This window comes from Camarhynchus parvulus, chromosome 3 (genome assembly GCF_901933205.1).
Source record: "Camarhynchus parvulus chromosome 3, STF_HiC, whole genome shotgun sequence".
NCBI lineage: Eukaryota > Metazoa > Chordata > Aves > Passeriformes > Thraupidae > Camarhynchus > Camarhynchus parvulus.
Window position 1 is genome coordinate 59,201,548 of NC_044573.1, and position 19,534 is coordinate 59,221,081.

Consider the following 19,534-nt stretch of genomic DNA (forward strand, 5'->3'; position numbering starts at 1 on the left):
AGTAACAGAAATGTGCTGGTTCTGCTGTTCATACCAGTTATGTAACACCTTCAGAGATTTCTATCTCCTTGTGTTTTGCAATATATTTTTAAAAAGTAAAAATTAAAAGACACTTCTGGTGTAATTAACATTGCTTATCTTTTCCTTTCAGCTTTCAATACCAAACAAATCTATAATTTACCTCTTTCATCCTGTATACTTTAATCCTGCCCTCTTTAATCTGACATTCATGTTTTAAAACTGACACTCCAAATTGTACATGGTGATAAGTATCACACACATATATATACATATATATGTTTCGAGTACATATTTAATTAAATTGGTCAGTGAGGAAAGAAGATGCTAAAGCTCAGATTCAACAAACTACAATCCTCAATGCAAATTAAAAGTGTTTCACCAACCTTTTTAGACAGACCTCAAAACCCAAGCTCAGACTGATTTGAATTGTTTTGCTTATCAGGCATCTGACAACACAAGAATCACAAAGAAAACTTACACTGATTTTATAAACAGATGAGTTTTTCCTATTTATATTACAACAAGCAGCACTCCATGGTGTCTTAACTCAGTCACAGATGACTGAGTGCAATGCAGTGGTAAGGGAGAATTTGGAATATCAGGACTTTGATTGTTTTTCTTGGCTCTGGCAGTATGTACATAGAGAAGAAACATACAGTCAGGGCTATTCAGCTAATAAACTGTTACTCAATCTGATAAATTGCACTTATTGCACCTAGAGCCTTCCCATTCATTCACCTCTACTGGGAAAATTAGCTCTTGTCCAAACCTCCAAATAGCTGTTATAATACAATGTAGCCTGTTGGAGAAATTTGTCATACTTTCTTCCCAAAAGACACTGGTCAAGACCCTTCATTCTCTCTAGATTTCTATAAATATTTATGAGTTTGTATTTATGATCAAGCTACACACTTATTCTCCTACAACAGTAATACCTATACACTGAAACAAGCAGACTTGATTATTTGCTTTAATTCATCTTGTGACACTGAGCTTTATTGCCATCAGCTCAACCTCCAGGTATTTGCTTCAGCATACTGTGCTGTCTCACTCCAAAAAACAACCCACTAGAATCAAATCAAATAAACTTAGGACATTTGCTCGTTGTTCTTAGATTTATGGTTTTGTAGAGACACGCAAAAAAATTCAGAGATGTTATGATGATATAAAGCTGTACTGTCATTTGAAATGGTTAATGCACACAACAGCACTGTACTGAGAAAGAGCAAGAGACATTTCAAACAATAATTTGAAAGAAAATTCATGCTTTGCAATACTCTTGGATTTGGCTTTTTAATAAGGAATAAAATTGAAAACAACAAAGCAAAGGCACAGTTCCTCTGATATTGTTGCTGCAGGGCAGACTTCATGGAAGTCTGCAAAGGAAATAAAAAATCATATGCAAAGAAGAAAACCCACATGAAAGGCAGAGAGTAGATGAATACAAGGTAACTGCAAGCACAAGGATATGAATACATTAGGGGGCTCTCCTTGTCAATGATATGAACAACAAAAGCAAATCTCATAATTCAACATTAAACATGCATTTCTTTTCAATATTTTTTGTTGTATGTTTTCCAAATTCCCCTCTTATAAAATCTCTTTCTCATGGACCTGTCACTACTGTGGAAATGGTCAAAGCACCAGTCATATTGATGACTCAAGAATAGTGACAAGGTACTGGAAGCTGTGATTTCTGATATATACTTCTTCTTAAATCACTTTCTACACTTAACATTGTAACTTATATGACATCATTCATCATGACCTGTTAACTTATGGAGAGAATATATAGGATTATTCAATTTTTTTCTGGCATTGTGTAAAGTAGTTACAGAAATCACTTACATAGGTATGTCTTCAGGGTTATCTATGACTTCGTGTACATCAGTGTTTATTGCCCTTATCTGAGAAACATGGTGATGTTCTGCATCTTGTTAGTTCCCATAGACTCTCTGGAGGTCCAACATAACCTCGGATTTTCACTTTTAGATGGCAAGTTCTGGAAATGGATGTCAGTGCCTCAGACATCAGACTTCTCTGCTCACAACACATACTGCAGACATGGTCCCCATGTTCCCTCACACAGAGCAGTAAGCAATGGCCCAGCTCTTTTACTTGCATAATTTTATCCTGCTATAACACCTTTGTACTCAGTGACGTTACTCTTGTCTTTATTGCAATGGACCAAACAGGAATAAATCCTTGTGACAGTGAAATAAAATGCTCGGTTCTTTCAGGACAGTTCGTAACTTGTTTTATTCCACTTCTCAGAATGTGAAGGAAGAGTATGTGACAAATGTTTTTAAGTTAAAAGCACTTGTTCTGCATTCTGAATTATGCCAGCAACAGCTCAGAGAGAGAGCCACTGCCTCCTATAGAAAGAAAAGCTACCAAATCTTTCATCTCCACTGAATAATTTTTTGCAATCACTATGGGGAAAGATATGCTGGGGCTGGTAGTTGAATAACATGTCACCACTCAGCTGAGAATTGGTAGCTTGCTGCAGTGCCAGGTATCTTCCTCCAGAGCATTTTAGAAAAATTGTCTGGAGATTTTAGGGTCTGATTGGCAGGTGGGAGAATCTTGACCTGCAAGCAGTAGCACCTCCCAACTTTTACTGAGGTTATATAAGTGGGAAGCAGATTACAAATGCTGCCAGATCTGGACCCTGAAACTGAAACATCACTCCCTCCTTTCAGTCTTACAAGAGAACAGGATTTTTCTGGGTAGCTTACAGCATTTTTAGTGAATAGTTTTCATTTATTTGTATTTATTTTTGTAGATCTGACATTAAGTATAACCTTTGCACCCATACAATGCTCCATTGTTTACTTTCCATGTCTGCTTCAACCAGAGCTTTTTTTAAAAAGATCTTCTTTCTATTTAGTTTAAAGCCTCCCTTTCTAGATGCAGATGCACAGTCTCATTATTAGAGCTGTATCATTCTCTTGCTCACACATTCAGAGGCACAATCTTCCTCTCAGGATCAAAGTTATAAGATAGATCAATACTGTCAGGAGCTGTAAAAGTTCGTGACTTACGTTGACAGTTCCTTGCATGAAGAGCATCACCAAAATATCCATCAGCACACCTCTCACAATATTGGCCTGTTGTACCTGGCTTACATATCAGACAAGCACCAGACAAGCTGTCACAGCTGCCAGGAACGGAGAAGTCAAGGTTGTCATTACACTGGCATGGTTGGCATGATCCTCCTGGTATTAAAGGTTGTCCAAAATAGCCTTCTGCACACCTATGGTAAAAGACATCATCAGTTAGGACCCTTAAATAATCCTCTCATTAGAAATCTTTAATTATGTTGCCTCCCTAACCACCAAAAATGATTTGATCTTCTCTCAGGTCTGGCTTAAGCATCTTTTTTCTTTCTCTCTCCTCTTTTTTAACAACACTGTAGACACAGTACCAGCTGAAATCCTGCCAGTTCTGCTAGCAATTAGACTTCAGTGGGAGAAAAATCTTGTCACTGGCACTGAAGGTGACACAAAGCATAGCAAGAAATCTTAGTGGCACTCTGGAGGAAGGGGGGTTGGACTACATGACCTTGAAAGGTCCCTTCCAATCCAAAATATTCTATGACTCTATGTTAGATATAGTTTGTATTTTAGCACATTCTCTATCGATGTTCTGTACTCAATCACCAGCAAGCCTGATGATCTTTTTTCCCTCCACCTTAAAAACTTCTTTAGTTTAGAAAAACACTTTAAGAATGTAATAAAGACATATATTTGTTTACTTAACAAGATCCATCCCCTGACTTAGACTTCCCCTGATCTACTGCATGGTGAGATTTGCTTAATTAATGGATTTCTAATATCTGTGTATGGGCAATCTAACAAAAAGATTGTTCATTAGCACAGGAACTATGCTGTTGCGTACTACAGCTTTCATATTTTAAGAGAATTGTTTGAGAATATCACATCCTTTTCTGCCTTGCCAACTGCAATTTTCTGTGAGTACCATGTAAAGCAGGTTAGTGAATCTGACCTAACATGAGTCTGTATTTAAAGTAAATTTCTACTAATCTCACAGCGTAATTCCTATTTATATTCTGCTCTGCTTTCCCTTTCTGTTACATTTGCTCATACTTCAAAGTAAAAGCAACTTGTAGATAGCAAAGAAAAAGGAAAGAAAAATTGCACAGTTCTGGCTAATGAATTTATTCATCTGCATCTCAGATGAGCTCCAATTAGTATAAAAACAGAAAGTACATAAAGCACATTGCAGAAAATAATTTTTCCTACTATTTTAAAGTCAGTTTGAATGCAGTTTTAAGGTACACAGATATCCTTTCTACTCTGTAGTAGTACTGGAGAGCACGGTTGAGGAAAGATTTTTTGTATCATTGTAATGCAGGAACACAGAGCTCCACTGCTGTCACTCTTGTGTGCATCAAGTTCATCCTTTTCCTTGCTTCCAGAGTATCTCATAATGCTTTTAATTGGGTGTTAAGCAAAGCTGTCTAAACATGCACTAAATATTATTCAATATCATCAACAAAGATCATAAAGATTATAAAAACTGGATAACTGAGAGCAGAGAGGAAAAAATAGTGGGAACTAATTGAGCAGTTTTTTTGTAATTTTACACAAAATAGGATTTTTTTCCATTCTCTCAAGATATCCATGATACAGCCCACAAACCAATAATATGTATAAACCGTCCAGTGGTTTGGTTGCATGTAAGCACTCAGGAGTAAAATTTCCACGATCTAGCCCACTCCTGTAGTACAGTCATCTCTCAAAATTACCTCTTCATAGCAACAAGACATCAAAATCTTGTCATTAGAATAATTCAGATATTTTATTTTCAGAACCTGTCATAAAGGTAGCAATTTATTGTATTTCCTGCAAAGGAAGAGATATTTTTTTCTTTGATGGAGGATATCTCAGCTATGACAAAAGACTAATTTTTATCTTAACTTTGCCAAAATAAATCGGCTTTTTTTCAGTGACATTATCTCAGTTACAAAGCCTAAGAATGTATCTTAATATGTAACAATTAATAGCCACATTTTATCAAAACCAGAGTATCTGGATAATTTATGCAGTTACCTTAATTTACCTAAAGTAGATTACATCTGAAGTTAACTCATGCTTTTCTAACATACTCCTGGTGTGTTTGTCATAGATTTGTATCTCCTGGTCCCACCAATCTATTTGACTTCACTTAATGTGTGTTTGTTTTCTTCTTTCACTCTCATTTAGGTGTTAGTTCTGTATTTGACAGCATTCACAGAAACCAAGCAGTTCACAGAACGAATACTCCAAAGATTTATGTGAAACGCACTGCTAATAATTTCCTCCTATTAACAGCAGGAGACCTCAATAACTCTTTGTATTCTCATCAATTTACACTACAATAATTAAAATTAGAAAAACCCACTACCATCACCACACCACATTTTACTTATGCACATACATAATCTCAAATCCATCTGAAGATGATCCTGAAAGTAGGGGTAAACCAGTTAAAGCTGAAAAGAGAAATGTGTACCTGTATCTCTGTAAATTCTTCCTCTTTTTCTACCACTTCTCCTGAACTTGCAGGGGAAGATTAAAAAAAATCCACTTTGCTTAGCTCCATCTTAATTCCCTTAAGGATATTCCTACTTCAGCTTCTTTTCTCAGGTTCAAAGCATTATATATTTGGGAAGGTTTAGATTAAAAAACACCAATAAGTATGTGGCATGGAAAATTACTTTTATGCATTACACAAAATACATGTAAAAAAATGACTTCTAACTACAACATAACACCTCTGAGATTAAAAAAAAATAAACAAAAATAGGAGTAAAAGCAGCAAAAAAGATTGTGTTAATACATTCCTTTTCTATTCTCAAATGCAGGTGTGTATGTGAGTGACACTGCTTTTATTTAGCATAAATGATGCCAAAGACAGGGCTACTACTAATAAATATGTGTATGCATGTGTACTGAGCCTGGTCAGTATGGAGTTAATATTCCTCATATGAGTCTGTATGATGCTCTGTATATACACATAGATGCACAGAAATGCAGGCCTATTTTATACATTTCTTTATATTTACTGGGAAAAAAAAGCCCCCTTGAGACAGAGTTAATTAAGCCTGCAAATCCAAACACTTTAAAGTCTGGAAGTACTATTTTTACAGAGCCTTTGAAATTTATGTGCATTCAACCTGTGAACAAAATCAGGCAAAAGCTCTGTGGAGAAATGGCTTGTGAGCACGCAGTGAGATATCTTAACTCAGGTGCACAGCACAGATGTTATTGTTGTGTGACCAACTATAAATCTTGCATTTTCTAATGTCAGAATGCCTACCTTTGCAAGCTGCAAACAATCCTGTGTAACACATTTGTTGTACCAAATCTCCTGAAATGTTTGACCCTTTTCCCATCAGTACTGCAACACAGGCTTGCTGCTCTGGCACGAGTGGAAGAATTATATTTGCTACAGTGAGCAGCAGTTTGAAGCCACAGTTCTCACGGGAGGCTGCGGCTGGTGGCACTCTGTGCTAGACTTCAAGAATGGAGGAGGTGGGGGCAAAGAAGGACATGGGTCAGCTCACCCTTCTGCTCACACATGAGGGACACTGACCCTCCTTCTAGGAGGGAAAGGTCACTCGATCCATGCACATAAATTATGGAGTCCTACAGGAAAAGCCAGCTTCTCGCCTATTTTGCTTCTTTTCCCTATCAAGACTGTATTTGGAAAATGGATATCACCATCCTGTAAATGTGCTGGGCTAAAAAGACAACCTTTTGTCATTCTCATACATCCTTTTGATGAAGTTAAGAGAATGTCCAGACTATTTCATACACCTTTGGAAAAGTGACCAGTGAGCAAAGGAAAGAAAACTCATGTCTAATTTTTTAGGGAAAAACATTACATGGGAAAGCTGAGCTCTCTCTACAATTAGAGACATATGACAACTCCCAACACAGTTTATATCTGCAATTATTTTGATGGTGTTATGATCTGGACCCCTCAGAATATTAAGCAATTATGGCACCATTTTCCTGAGAGTTCCAGTGAGAGAAGTAGCAATTTTTTCTTGACATTTTACAAATCAGATAGATATATATATATCTCCCTAGGGGACAGAGGATATATTTTTAGGCCAAATAAGTACAGTGCTGCGCACTCACTTCATAACACTTATTATGTCATGGTAATTTAGGATTGTTCAGCTAATGAATCACGTGGCTCAGATCACTTGTCACTTTGTAGTTGCTAAAATGAAAGAGAATTTCATGCAAACTCTCTCAGCAATTATACAACCACTGCTAATAGCAAAATGCAACATGCTTTCTCCTGATCATTATTATTGACAGCTGCAGACATTTTAAAACAACTTGTTACAATTAAAAGCAAATAGTTCTGTGAGCTTTGGAATTAATGGCCTAATTTCCAGTGGATTTATATCTCACGGTTACAAGGCTAAGGGCTGATTATTTGCTGCAGGATGTTGCTACTCAGCAGGGAGTAATCCCTCAGGCTACAGCAGCACTTTTTCCTTGCCCTGTGAAAGTTTTCTTATGGGCAGAACATTTAGCAATCTCTCTTGTTCTCTCTCTATCTGTTTAATCAGGTGTGAGTTCACACAGTATTCTCCCCCTTAGCTATGATATGTCCTGATTTATTAACCTCTATTCAGCCACTTCTTTTCATAAAACCTTCGGGAACAATTATAATCTTTCAGCCCTCCTACCTTCTGCCAAATTTAGTTGAAATTGACCTACAAGCGCAGATGACTTCGCAGGCAGCCAGGGAGACATGCACAAAAGGATCACAGTAGCCTCATTTCCTTAGGAGATCAGGCTAAAATCCAATTTAGCCATTTATTCAGACTCTGTCCTACTGCATCTACAGCCTGTGCTCCTCTCAGAAACAGCACTTGTTGCTAATGGAAGCTGTCAATGACCCTGCATTGACAAACTGCCACCAAAGTGCTCTTGATGTGATTTATTCCTGCCGTCATTAACTTCACAGCCCACTAGCTGAAAGAAGGTGATGACTTCCCAGACAGACAGGAAAAGACAGGCAGAAATAGCAGCAGCAGGAGCAGACTCAGTGATGATGGGTGGAAACAGGTGACAGCCTGCACTCTCACTTCAGGACAGATATAGCACAACAGGAGATTTAAAAGGAAGTAGTTGTAAATTGGAAAGAGGGGCCTATAGGGAGATTCACAGCGTATGGTCAGGTTTCTGCTTTTCTGGTTTTCTCTTACTCTTGGTTTATTCCCACTTTTTCTCATCCCAGCCTGAGTATTTTAAGGCTTCATTCAGAAGCCTTACCTTTTTTTAGGGTTTGCCTTGAAAAATCCTTCAAGCAGCTCAGGCAAGTGCCAAATGGCAAGAGCCTACTAAGAAACACAAGGGCCATGTTTCCATGCCCCTTAACTGTCTAGCTAGGTGTTACACAGTTCTCTGGCTCCCCAAGCTCCTCCTAAAAAGGTGTCATTGGCAGGGTCACAGCGGACTGAGATCATGCAGACAAAGCCAACACTGATTCATCATGACCTCCAAACAGCTAGCAGAGGTCCCTGGCACACTAACTGCTCTTGAAATCTGTTCCATCCATGTGAAATCCCAAGGGACCAAAGGCATGCAGATACCGTGGTGATATCCCTTGCCTATGTGGTCTCACCTCCTGTGGAAGGGGGTTCCTGGGAGCTTAGCACCAGAACTCACACCAGCTCTTTGTTTCATTTAAATTCTCCACATGATCCTTTCAGCATAATGCCTTTGTAAAGCTAGCAATAAGTGTAGGAAATACATATTGAATTTCTCTATGTATTTGAGCAAGAAGAATTATTGTTTTTTGTCATTAAAACCTACTTTGTTCTACTTGCTAAATAAAGACCACAACAGAAAATGAGAAGCAACAAAAATGTAAAATATTCTTTTAAAAAACAATTAAAATCTACAAGTAACTTATTAGAAGAGCTGTATTTTCACTGCATATTAACTTCTGTAAGTGAAGCATCAGTAATTAACTGCATATTTGAATGACCATGTTCTAAACATTCAAATGACAAAAGAGACAAAAGGTTTACAAAAATCTCAGAAGAGTGACAGAAAAGCTAGAAGCAACTTTTTTAACAAAGACTCTTAGTTATCAGCAAATGCTTCTTGAAAACCTTACATTTTACCATAAAACAGTGAAACAAGCATAAGAAAAACACAAATTCATGGATCCAGTATCAGAGGAAAATGCACAGGAATTTTTTCAGTGAGTTTCAGAACAGGAATAGGGATGAGAAGGGGAGGTAATAAAGGGTAGAACAGTTCCGTGTGAACAGTGCTTTTGTTTCATATGACTAAAAGCATGGTGCCTGCTTACCTTTCACAGCGTGGTCCCACGTAGCCAGCTGGGCATTCATCACACATTAATCCACGATGTCGGTCAAAATGACACGTTGGGCTAAAGCTGTGTTGTTGGTATTGAGAAAGAAGAGGGACAAGGAAGAAACATAAAGAAAACATGGTTAGCAGCATAGCTCTCTTCCCACTTCAGAGATTGTTAATTTGCAAAACAGTGCCCAGTAGAAGTGATTCTGCTCTAGGACATGGGGCTTAAGTTTGACTCCAGCAAATTGAATTTGGAATGACTCTGCTATTTCTGCAACACTGAATATAGAGCAGCGGATGGCAGCATCCCAATAGCCTGTTATTACGGGACTTGAGCCTGCCAGTGAGTGGTCTGGATACCATTAAAAAGGCAGGAATGTACAGCTGCTTGTTTGTGCCCCCGAGGGGCTGGCAAAACAATCTGTGCCATAACGTGGCCCCTATATAAATCTTTCTGAAGGACAACCGATTAAAAGCTCAGTTAACTTTGTGTATAGTCAGCTGTGAAAGGAACCCAGTGAACAAGAAAGGGGAGGGGCAACATGGGAAATATCTGGTACGGCTTCCCAGAGAGTGTATTTGAGTTAATCAAGTGCCAATGACCTCAAGCAACAGGCCACACAGGCATGTTGAAGTTTAAGAATAGCTTGCAGACTAGAAAGTTTTACCTCTTTGTTATGCTCTAATTATTTTTGGCTGGTTTGGCTTTTTTTTTTCTCATTTTTTTTTAAATAAATAAGGATACCGTAGCCATTTGCAAGCTCTGCATCTCAATGCCTGTGTTTAACTCTGAACTGTGTTCCTTCACTGTCAGCATCTTGCTTTCCATAATCCTTCTCCCTTAACCCACTTTTCTGAAGAAACCTCCTGACACACTGAAAGATACTACACAGAAAAAGAGGTAATCTGTTCTTCTGTAATTCTGTAATGATTATTAGAGACAGAGACATATGAGCATCTTTATAAAGCCTCGTCTAAATAATGGCAATCAATTCTGGTCAACTAAATAGAAAAAAAGAAAAAGGAAAAAAAAGAAATAAAAGACCGGCTGTAGGTGCATAGCAGAATGACTATTCAAAGGCGGAAAACAAAGCACCTATGTGAAAAAAAGATGCTAAATTACCTTTTATAACATAGGAAAAGAGAATTTGAGAAGCAATAGAATTGCTCCAACAAAGACAGCAGAAGGAAGGTATATTCAAGGTAACAGTACGTGCTACAATAATAACAAATAGACATAATCTGACCTTGGATATATTAAAGAACGATATACCATGACAGTTTCTGGAAAGTAATAGGCCCAGGGAGGACAGAAAATCTTAATTAGCATCATTTAATGTGATTAGCTGCTGGTGACTGGACCCCACTTCTCAGGAGTCATCCATCCTGTGATCTGTCCTCAGTTATTCTTTATTCTGTGTTATCTCACAAATATAAGAGACCAGTAAGAAAAACATGGGATGGTCAGGTCCAATAAATAAAGACAGGTGCTGTGATTTTTCTCTTTCCAATAAGGATTATGTTTGTGTTATTTTGCAACGTCATTTACTTAATAATAGATTCACAAATGGAGGAAGAGTCAGTTGAAGAAACAATAATTGTTCATTCTTTTTTTAATAGCAATGAAAGGACACATTATCATTGAATATAATCAGCAGCACCTGACTTACTTGAAGTTCCTGCTTGTCTGTCCCAACCTCACTCTTTCCAAGAGCTTCATGGAAAACTTTGTAGAGATGCTATCACAGCTCATTATATCATTGTACAGAATTGACTGTACCAAAGTTCCTCAAAGAGCTCTGAATTTAACTGCATAAATTTTAAATATAATAAAGATAATAATTGTAAGGATGATTACGATAGTAATAATAATGATAATGTACTTATTATTACTAAGCAATAATGGTGAACAGTAGAATTTCTATGTTTTAAGGGTTATGCTCAGACCTTGCTCAGACCTTGATTCTTTCTGTGACTTAATAGTTGGACCACATTTCAACAATAAACATTAATATATTGAGAAATTCCCATCTGCGTGCTGTTAGGGAAATGTATGATAGCAGGCTGAGAAGAGTTTATCTTCCTGATTATTGAGAATCTCATTACTCACTAGTGCTAAACACTAATGAACTGTGAGTATTGATTTGTCAAAACAAGTTTCAAAAAATTATAGTTCCCCCTCTTGATTTATCATTGCTCTTTATGGTTTTCCCATATGGCAACAATACCAGTACGAGTCAGGACACAGGACAAGTATGAATATACAGTATAGGTATGCATGTGATAAGTCTGTGTGGGGAGACAGGGCAACCTACAAGCTTCCTAGTGTGTTACAGAAAACACCCCCTGACAATATGTTTGTGATTTTATCTAATTTTCCAAGAAAAAATTAAAATACTTAGACCAACCCAAATTCCCAGTTCATGTGCTATGAATTTACTCCTCACTTTCCCAGGCTGAGTGAGAGATCTTCTATCTCCCATTTCCAGTGATAAAGCATTCCTGTCAAAGTCTTTGCTACATATATTAAATTTATGCCTACATCAAAAGAAGAGCAGTAATTATCCCAAACATCTATAGTTTTTAGAAATTATGGGGGAAAAAAAATTCATTTGAAACTGCTTGAGGACTAAGTTTCTAAGAGTGGTATGTTTACAAGAAGACATAGGATGAAGGAGTTGTGTTTATTGAATAACCATTTATAATATGGGTATTGATTTCATCTGCATCCCATAAGCACATATATGAAGATATTTGCAAAAAGAAGAAAATACAACCCAGAATGTAGAAAACATTAGACAACTTAATTTTAGTTTCCTGATTTTGGCCAAGTGCTCTTTTCTGACATATGGCAAGCCATTTATGACTGCTGTGCTTCAGAAGGCACATGATTGGCTTCAGTGACTGCATATGGAAAATCATGCCATTAGGAAACAGGAAAGGGAATTAGCAGCAGCTAAATCCACAGAAGTCAATGACAGAACAACACAATCACCACACCATTTCTACAACTGTTAGAACAGTTCTCCACTTTATGTGGCATTGCAAAGGTGCTGTGAGAACAGTGAAGGGAACCACTATAAACATCATAAATAAATGAGACTCTGCTACAAAATATAAAACTTATTGCTTAATAGAAATACATCTCACAGGCTCATTACATGGACAATATTCTCTATGCAGTGGGAACTTAGTATTAAGCATAGAAACCTACTGATGTCTTGTCATATCATGTTAGGAAGTAAATACTTCAGGAATTAAAATCTATACACAGCTATGTATAATAATTTGAACATACAATTAGTCACTTGTTCACTTACTCAGAAAGAACATATATCCTACATCTCTACAGTGACACAAACTTGGTAAAAGTTTGTTTTTCACATGAAGGTATCTGAATTGTTTGAAAATATTATCCCTAGCATAAGAAACTCATTGGCAACTAAGTAAGAAAGTAAAGAAGTATTTTAATAGCGTTGAGATAGCACATTAAATATTTAAAACCTCTTTTTTCCTCAAAAACAAATTTAATAATTGGTCTAGACTGTAACATCATGACAGTTTGAACCTTTCAACAAGTTCTACAAAGCTAAACTTTGTAGACTTCAAGACTCACACAGTTTCACAGTTGAAAGAACATTTATACTTTGTGCTTGTTCTGTACCTATTTTATTTTTCAAGAAAACTAAATATTAGAAAGGGGACTGTTAACTTCACAAAAGGAAAGTAAAGCACCCAGAACTATGATGACTGTGTAATGGAGGTCTCCAGGCATTTTGCCAATCATAACCTAAATTCAATCTATTTGACTTGGTTTGTTGCACATCTGTGCAAGACAGAAATGTGATAGTGTTTTTCCTTCTTTGTCAGCACAGTGTTCTCAAACAAGAGAAAGATAATTGACTACTGAGGCAAGGAAATACCAAGTAATGAGAATGTCAGAGGAGCCGTGCCTGAGCAGCAGATATAAAAAACCCATATATATGTATCTAATAAAACCAACTCTGGAGCTGTGTTAACAGGAAGGCAGGCTCCCATTCTACAATCCCCTGGAATTTCCGCTCATAAGTGCTTAGACTATTCCTGCTCTGATCAGTGCAATTTTAATAGGATGCAATGCCACAGACAAGATTCAGAACAGTTTTATTCAGGTACATCATGTAAAATGCATTTGGCACTATTATTTTCCAGGTACTGTCTGTGATAAAACCAATAAAAAGTGTTCAAGCCACTTTGTTTATCTATTAAGTTAAGCGATGGAGCACCATAGACAAGCTTTTGTAACGAAGGAAACTTTGGTTCTTAGATTAGAATGTTGAATAACTTTCCACTTGTATTTTTATTTAATAATACAAATTTACAGTATTTTTTCTGAGATATGCTGACAAAATAATTTCACTTACAAGATCTAAGGATGAATTCAAATTCCAAACAAATCACATAATGTAGACTAAGAGAAAAGGAAAAGTAAAAGCAGAAAAAGCTCACGTCAAATCTGCCAATTTAGCTTTAAAACTAGAAACAACTACCCTTAAGGAGGACAGAAAAGCAAATGCTAGTTATTAATTTGAAAAGCAATCATCCAAGTTCTGTGTTGTTCTTTCTGCCTTAGTCTCATCCAGATTTTGTCTTCATCTGCAGAGTTAAGCACTTTGTACAATTGTAAAAATAAAAGTTCATATTGCAGAATACATTATTTGATTGAAATAAAAAAATAACTCAAGCATACCTGTACAAATATAAATTAAGAAATAATGCAGTTTACTAAGGGGAAAAGTGCAATATGCAATAAATGCACAACTTACTTGTTAGAAGGTATATTTAGGGGGCAAGCACACAACTGACAATCTTCAGCTGTCCCTTTAGTTGCATCACCATAGAAGCCAGGCAGGCATCTATCACAATATGAACCACCTGTGTTGTGTTTGCAGTCCTAAAGAGAAGATGTAAGTACAAATTGACAATTAGACAACTTGCATATGGAAAAAGGTCTGCAATATTTATCCTTATTTTTTTCTGCCACAATCAGTGCTTCATATGTTCTTGTGGATAACTTTTTTCCATGTAAAACAAAAAGAATATTTGACATAAAACCTTTAAATTTACATCACACAACAGCTGTATTATTATTTTAGCTTGCTTAAAGAAAACCAACTTTCAAAGACTGTATTAGTATTGCAATCTTGCAACAGGCCATATTTTGTGACAAACTGTTTTCAGATGTTGATTCCAAAAATACAGCCCAGATGATATAATTTATAAAAATGAATTATTACTTTTGACATGTATGTGCATTAGTTCATTTTACAAGGTATATGGTTAGCAGTATTTGTAAACTGTAGCAAAGCCTGAATTACTTAATTCTTATTTGCTAGAATAGAATCCAGCCTCTACTTCATGAGTAGAGGGAAGGACAAGTATATCATGCATAGGGTGCTATCCAGCACTTGGTGTTCATCTATGTGACTGCATAATAGGGCAGAAATTAAGCTCAGCATATGAAACATGCAGTATAAAAATGGCAGTACTACATTTGCATTTTTGTATATAGCTTTTGGGTGATCTCAAATTAAGCAATCTTTTAGTAGAATGGAAATCAGTTCTGTGAGAAAAAGCTTCTCATGATGACTTGTAAGAACCAAGTTTTAAAGAGTAATTACCCTTTCTATTCTTTTTCTCTTTCACCATATAGGATTTAGAAACTCTATGGAATTTCACAGAATCCATAATTCAGAAAAATTACTTTTCTGGCTTAATCTGTTTCCTTTCTTCACTCCACATTACTAGCACACCACAATACTCCTTTCACTGCTATTTCACACAAGATACCCAAGCGTAGCCCTTTCACAATGCAGAAACAGAGAAAGCAGATGGAATGGTTTGGGATGCTAAATGGCATATTGATGTGCTTGGTATGGACTGAAAAAAGGATTAAAAGAGCATATGCCAACTTCAAAAGGCCAAAATGAAAGCCATGAGAGAGATTTTTGTTAATAGGGTGTGTTCTGCTGTGTTTTAGACTATGGGCCAGATCAAATCTAGAATGTTTCATCCAAGCTGCAGCTTAAAAATTCTGAAGGTTTGTTTTCATTTGGGTTTTTGTTTATTTGTGGGGTTTTTTTTGGTTTTGTTTTGTTTTGTTTTGTTTTTCTTTAAGTGTGGGCACTTTCAAATTTAAGATTTAATTTAAAATTGTTTTTTAGGAACACTTTAAAATGATTTTATCATTTTAGTAAGTCACGCATATGGTGCTGATTGCTACTTAACAGCCTTACTGTCTGGAATACATAATTTAGCCTCAATAAGGAAACAGACAATATTCTAAGGAACACTGATTCCTTCCTCACAGCTTTCCAGGATTGCAATGATTTGTACAAAGCATTTTGCACTATGCTCTGCACCTGGGCAGCTGAAAAAGCACATTATCCTTTCAGTCATGCAAGCATCGGCGTCAAAAGCATTTGCCTTCAGAAATAGTTTGTTGTTTTAAAGGGTGCTTTCTTATTGCTAGTGCATACAATCAGCATATATTTGAAATCAAAGCCTCAATCACAATACTGTATTTTAACATTATTTGGAGATTGTGAGCTAATACCAAATTATTGAAACATTTAATCAATTAAAATTATAGCTTTAGAACAGCCAGCTGGGTTAAAATCAACTTCCATAAGTTAACTAATGCATTTGATTGGTATTTCAAGCATTGACATTTAAAAAGAATCTACCAGCCATACCAAAAAAGTAGCCAGGAACAATATGTTTTTTAAAGAAGATGTGACAAAAATAATTTAAGTGTTTCAAAAGAAAAATCCTCTGCAATTCAACTTTTTAAAGACATCATGTCAAATTATTTGTACTTTTTCTGAAAAATAATGGATTCTTCTTTTGTGATAAGTTTAGCTTTAAATATCCTCAGACATATCTTAACGTTTTTGAAGAATATGAACAGTTTATATGTCAAGGATGTTATTAAAGTGAGAGAAGCTAATACACTACTTTAAAGCTTCACATCTCTTGCCGAGTGGTACTTGCAGCTTCTGCTTTTTTAAAGTAAAACACCTGAAACCTTCCATTTTGTAGGAAACCATTTCTTGTTACAAAGACATGACCACCTTCACTTTGATGAAGTATTTTCTGGCCCTTCAACATCAGTCATTTCCATGTACTGTGTCTAATCCTACTCAATTCAGACCCCTGTGTCTAATTCCTCACAATCACAGAATGATAGAATATCTACAGCTGGTAGGACCATCAAGTCTAACTCCTGTTCCTGTTCAGAACTCCCCAGGAGTCACACTTACCTGACAGCATTGTCCAAACACCTCTTGAGCTCTATCAGGCTTGGTGCTGTGACCACTGCCCTGGGGAACCTGTTCTACTGCCCAACCACCCTCTGGGTGAAGAACCTTTTTCCTAATATCCAACCTAAACCTCTCCTGACACAAGTCCAAGCCATTCATTCAAGTCCTGTCGCTGGTCACCACAGAGAAGAGACCAGTGCCTGCCCCTCCTCTTCCCCTGATAAGGAAGTTGTACCTGCAATGAGGTCTCCCCTCAGTCTCCTCCAGGCTGAACAGATGAACTGACTTCAGCCACTCATCTTATGGCTTCACCTCCAGGCCCTTCACCATCCTCATAGCCCTCCTTTGGACATTCCCTAACAGCTTAATGTCTTTTTTATGTCACGGCACCCCAAACTGCCCACAATATTCAAGGTGCAGCTGCCTCAGAGCAGAGCAGAATTGGACAATTCCCTCCCTTGCCTGGCTGATATCACACCATTCACTACAACCCTCTGTGCCAAACCCATGAACCAGCTGCTCACCCATTGCATGATGTGTTTATCCAGTCATGTGCCGGACATTTTTATCCAGAAGGATCCTGTGAGAGATGGTATGAAAAGCTTTACCGAAATCCAGAAAGATTACATCAACTGGCTGCCCTTGATCACCTAAGTGGGTTACCTTGTCATAAAAGAAAATTAAATTTGATAAGCCAGATTCTCCCCTCATGAAGCCATTCTGGCTGTGATCGATGACTGCACCATCCTCAATACGTGGGAGGTATTGAGAAACCTCAATCCTCCAGGTATTGAGGTTTCTCGATACCTCCTAGAAAAATCTTCTCCATAATTTTACTGTACACTGAAATGAGATTGACAGGCCTACAGTTTCCACGCCATCCTTCTCAACTTTTTTGAAAATTGAAATGTTAGCCAGCTTCCTCTCAACTAGGGTCTTTCCATATTTCCAAGGCTGTTCAAAAATGATTGAGAGAGGCCTCAGGATGACACCAGCCAGCTCTCAGAGTATTCTTGGATGATTCCCATCAGAGTCCATAGACTTATATGGATCCAGTAGATCCTGCACTAATTCAGGGTACACTGAGAATTTATCATGCTCACAGCTGTGGTCCTTCAGCTCAAGGCACTGGGACCCCTTTAGCCCATCATCAGTGTTGGAGACAAAGGCAAAGAAAGAATTAAACATCTCTGCCTTGCCTATATCCCTGTTTGTGAGGGGACCATCTTCACCCTGTAGTGGGCCAATGTTATTTCTGCACTGCCTCTTGCTATTAACTTATTTAAAATACTCTTATTATTGCCCCCCATATTTCCATCCAGCTTCAACTTCAGTTGAGCTTTGACCCCACCATATCTTCCCCTTAAGAGGCAAGCAGCATTTCCGTATTCCTCCCACATCACCTAACCTTGCTTCCACCACGTGCACCTTCCTTTTTTGCCTTATCTCCGAAAGAAGATCCCTGCTCAGCCAAGCTGGCCTTCTCCCTGTTGGACTTCAGACATTTTGGAATTGCCTGCTCCTGTGCCCTCAAGAGGCAGTGCTTAAAAAGTGACTTGTACTGATGGTCCCCAGCATGTTCAAAAGCAATGAATTGATTTTTAAATCTAAAAACAAACGAAAAAAGAGAACCCCACATATATAGGACCAAAATCTGAGCACACCATACTGTATATGTTAGTTTATCTGAGAAATAATGATCTTGTGTATCCTATACTTATCTCCCTGAGCCAGTTTGGACCTCACAGAACAAAGAATAAGGATTATGTAGTATGTAGATGTGACCCGATCTGTCTGTTCTCTTCACTGATGCATTAAACTTCTTGCTAATTTGCCACATTTACAGATCAGTACTGTAAGTACTGAAGTAGACAAGTCCTTCTAAAAATATTATCAACGCTCATGAAAGACTTGTGTTTCTTGATATCAGTTGGCTGAATCTCAGTTTGAAACTTGCCAAATGTACAGCCATGGTTTTGAACATCATCTGGTATGAGCAATGTCTAATTATACTGAGATTATTTCTTTAAAGTGTGCTTAAGCCTCTCATATATTAATTTCATGTTCAAAGGAAAACTGCACAGGTTTTTTTCATGTCATGAGGCTGGGTATAAAATAGATCTTGACCAACTTCTCTAACCTGCTCAGTACCTTATATCTGCTTTCTTTTTATTCCCATGGAAATAGAGGCTGTTCCAACACATTGATCTAGTGGTTTGTTAAAATCCATGGGTTTTTTCACAGATCCACAGACTTTGTGGCCAGGAACAATTTTATGTCTAAATACTTATGCTTTCAATTCCAACATCATTTCAATACAATGATTTCAATTGTCTCACACTATTTTGAATGCATTCATGTTCTGTGCCTCTTTTACCTCTGAACATCTTTAAACTTCAGTTAGACAACCTCTGTGCAATTAAAACTGTGGGATTTATTTTTGTCCAAAAGTTTATGCATGACTCAGACCTTGTTCCCTACAAATTTCTTTGCTGATGTCCTGGAGAGTGTTTTCCACCATTTCCTACTGAGCCAGCTCTCTCTTTTTTGAAGAAACCAAATGAACTTTATGCCCAGTATCAGGGAACACTAAATTCACACTGAAAACCACTCCAGCATATGCAGCTGAGTGTGTATGAACATGGAAAGAAACATTTAGAATAGCATGCTAGTGATGAAAATAAAACTTCATACAGGGATTATGACAGAGTCCAAGATAGCACATTTGGCATGCTGCTGCCCTTCCTCAGGCTACCTGTCACAGAGACAACCAGGGAGGCTGTTAAAGCCAGCTAAAGAAAGTAAGTCGGGGTGCCTATTTTAGTATATTCCCAAGCTGTCTAGACCAGACAA

General features: G+C 37.3%; 1 protein-coding gene across 4 annotated transcripts in view; it reads right to left on the reverse strand.

Moving 5' to 3' along the window:
* Positions 1-19,534, reverse strand: part of LAMA2 (laminin subunit alpha 2) — a 335,421-nt gene that overhangs the window by 122,293 nt on the left and 193,594 nt on the right. For all 4 annotated transcript variants that reach the window (XM_030945040.1, XM_030945039.1, XM_030945038.1 and 1 more), the window contains exons 17-19: positions 14,186-14,313; positions 9,373-9,459; positions 3,066-3,277 (exon numbers count right to left, since the gene is read on the reverse strand). In XM_030945040.1, the coding sequence (XP_030800900.1) occupies positions 3,066-3,277; positions 9,373-9,459; positions 14,186-14,313 (427 nt within the window). The remainder of the gene's footprint in view (positions 1-3,065; positions 3,278-9,372; positions 9,460-14,185; positions 14,314-19,534) is intronic.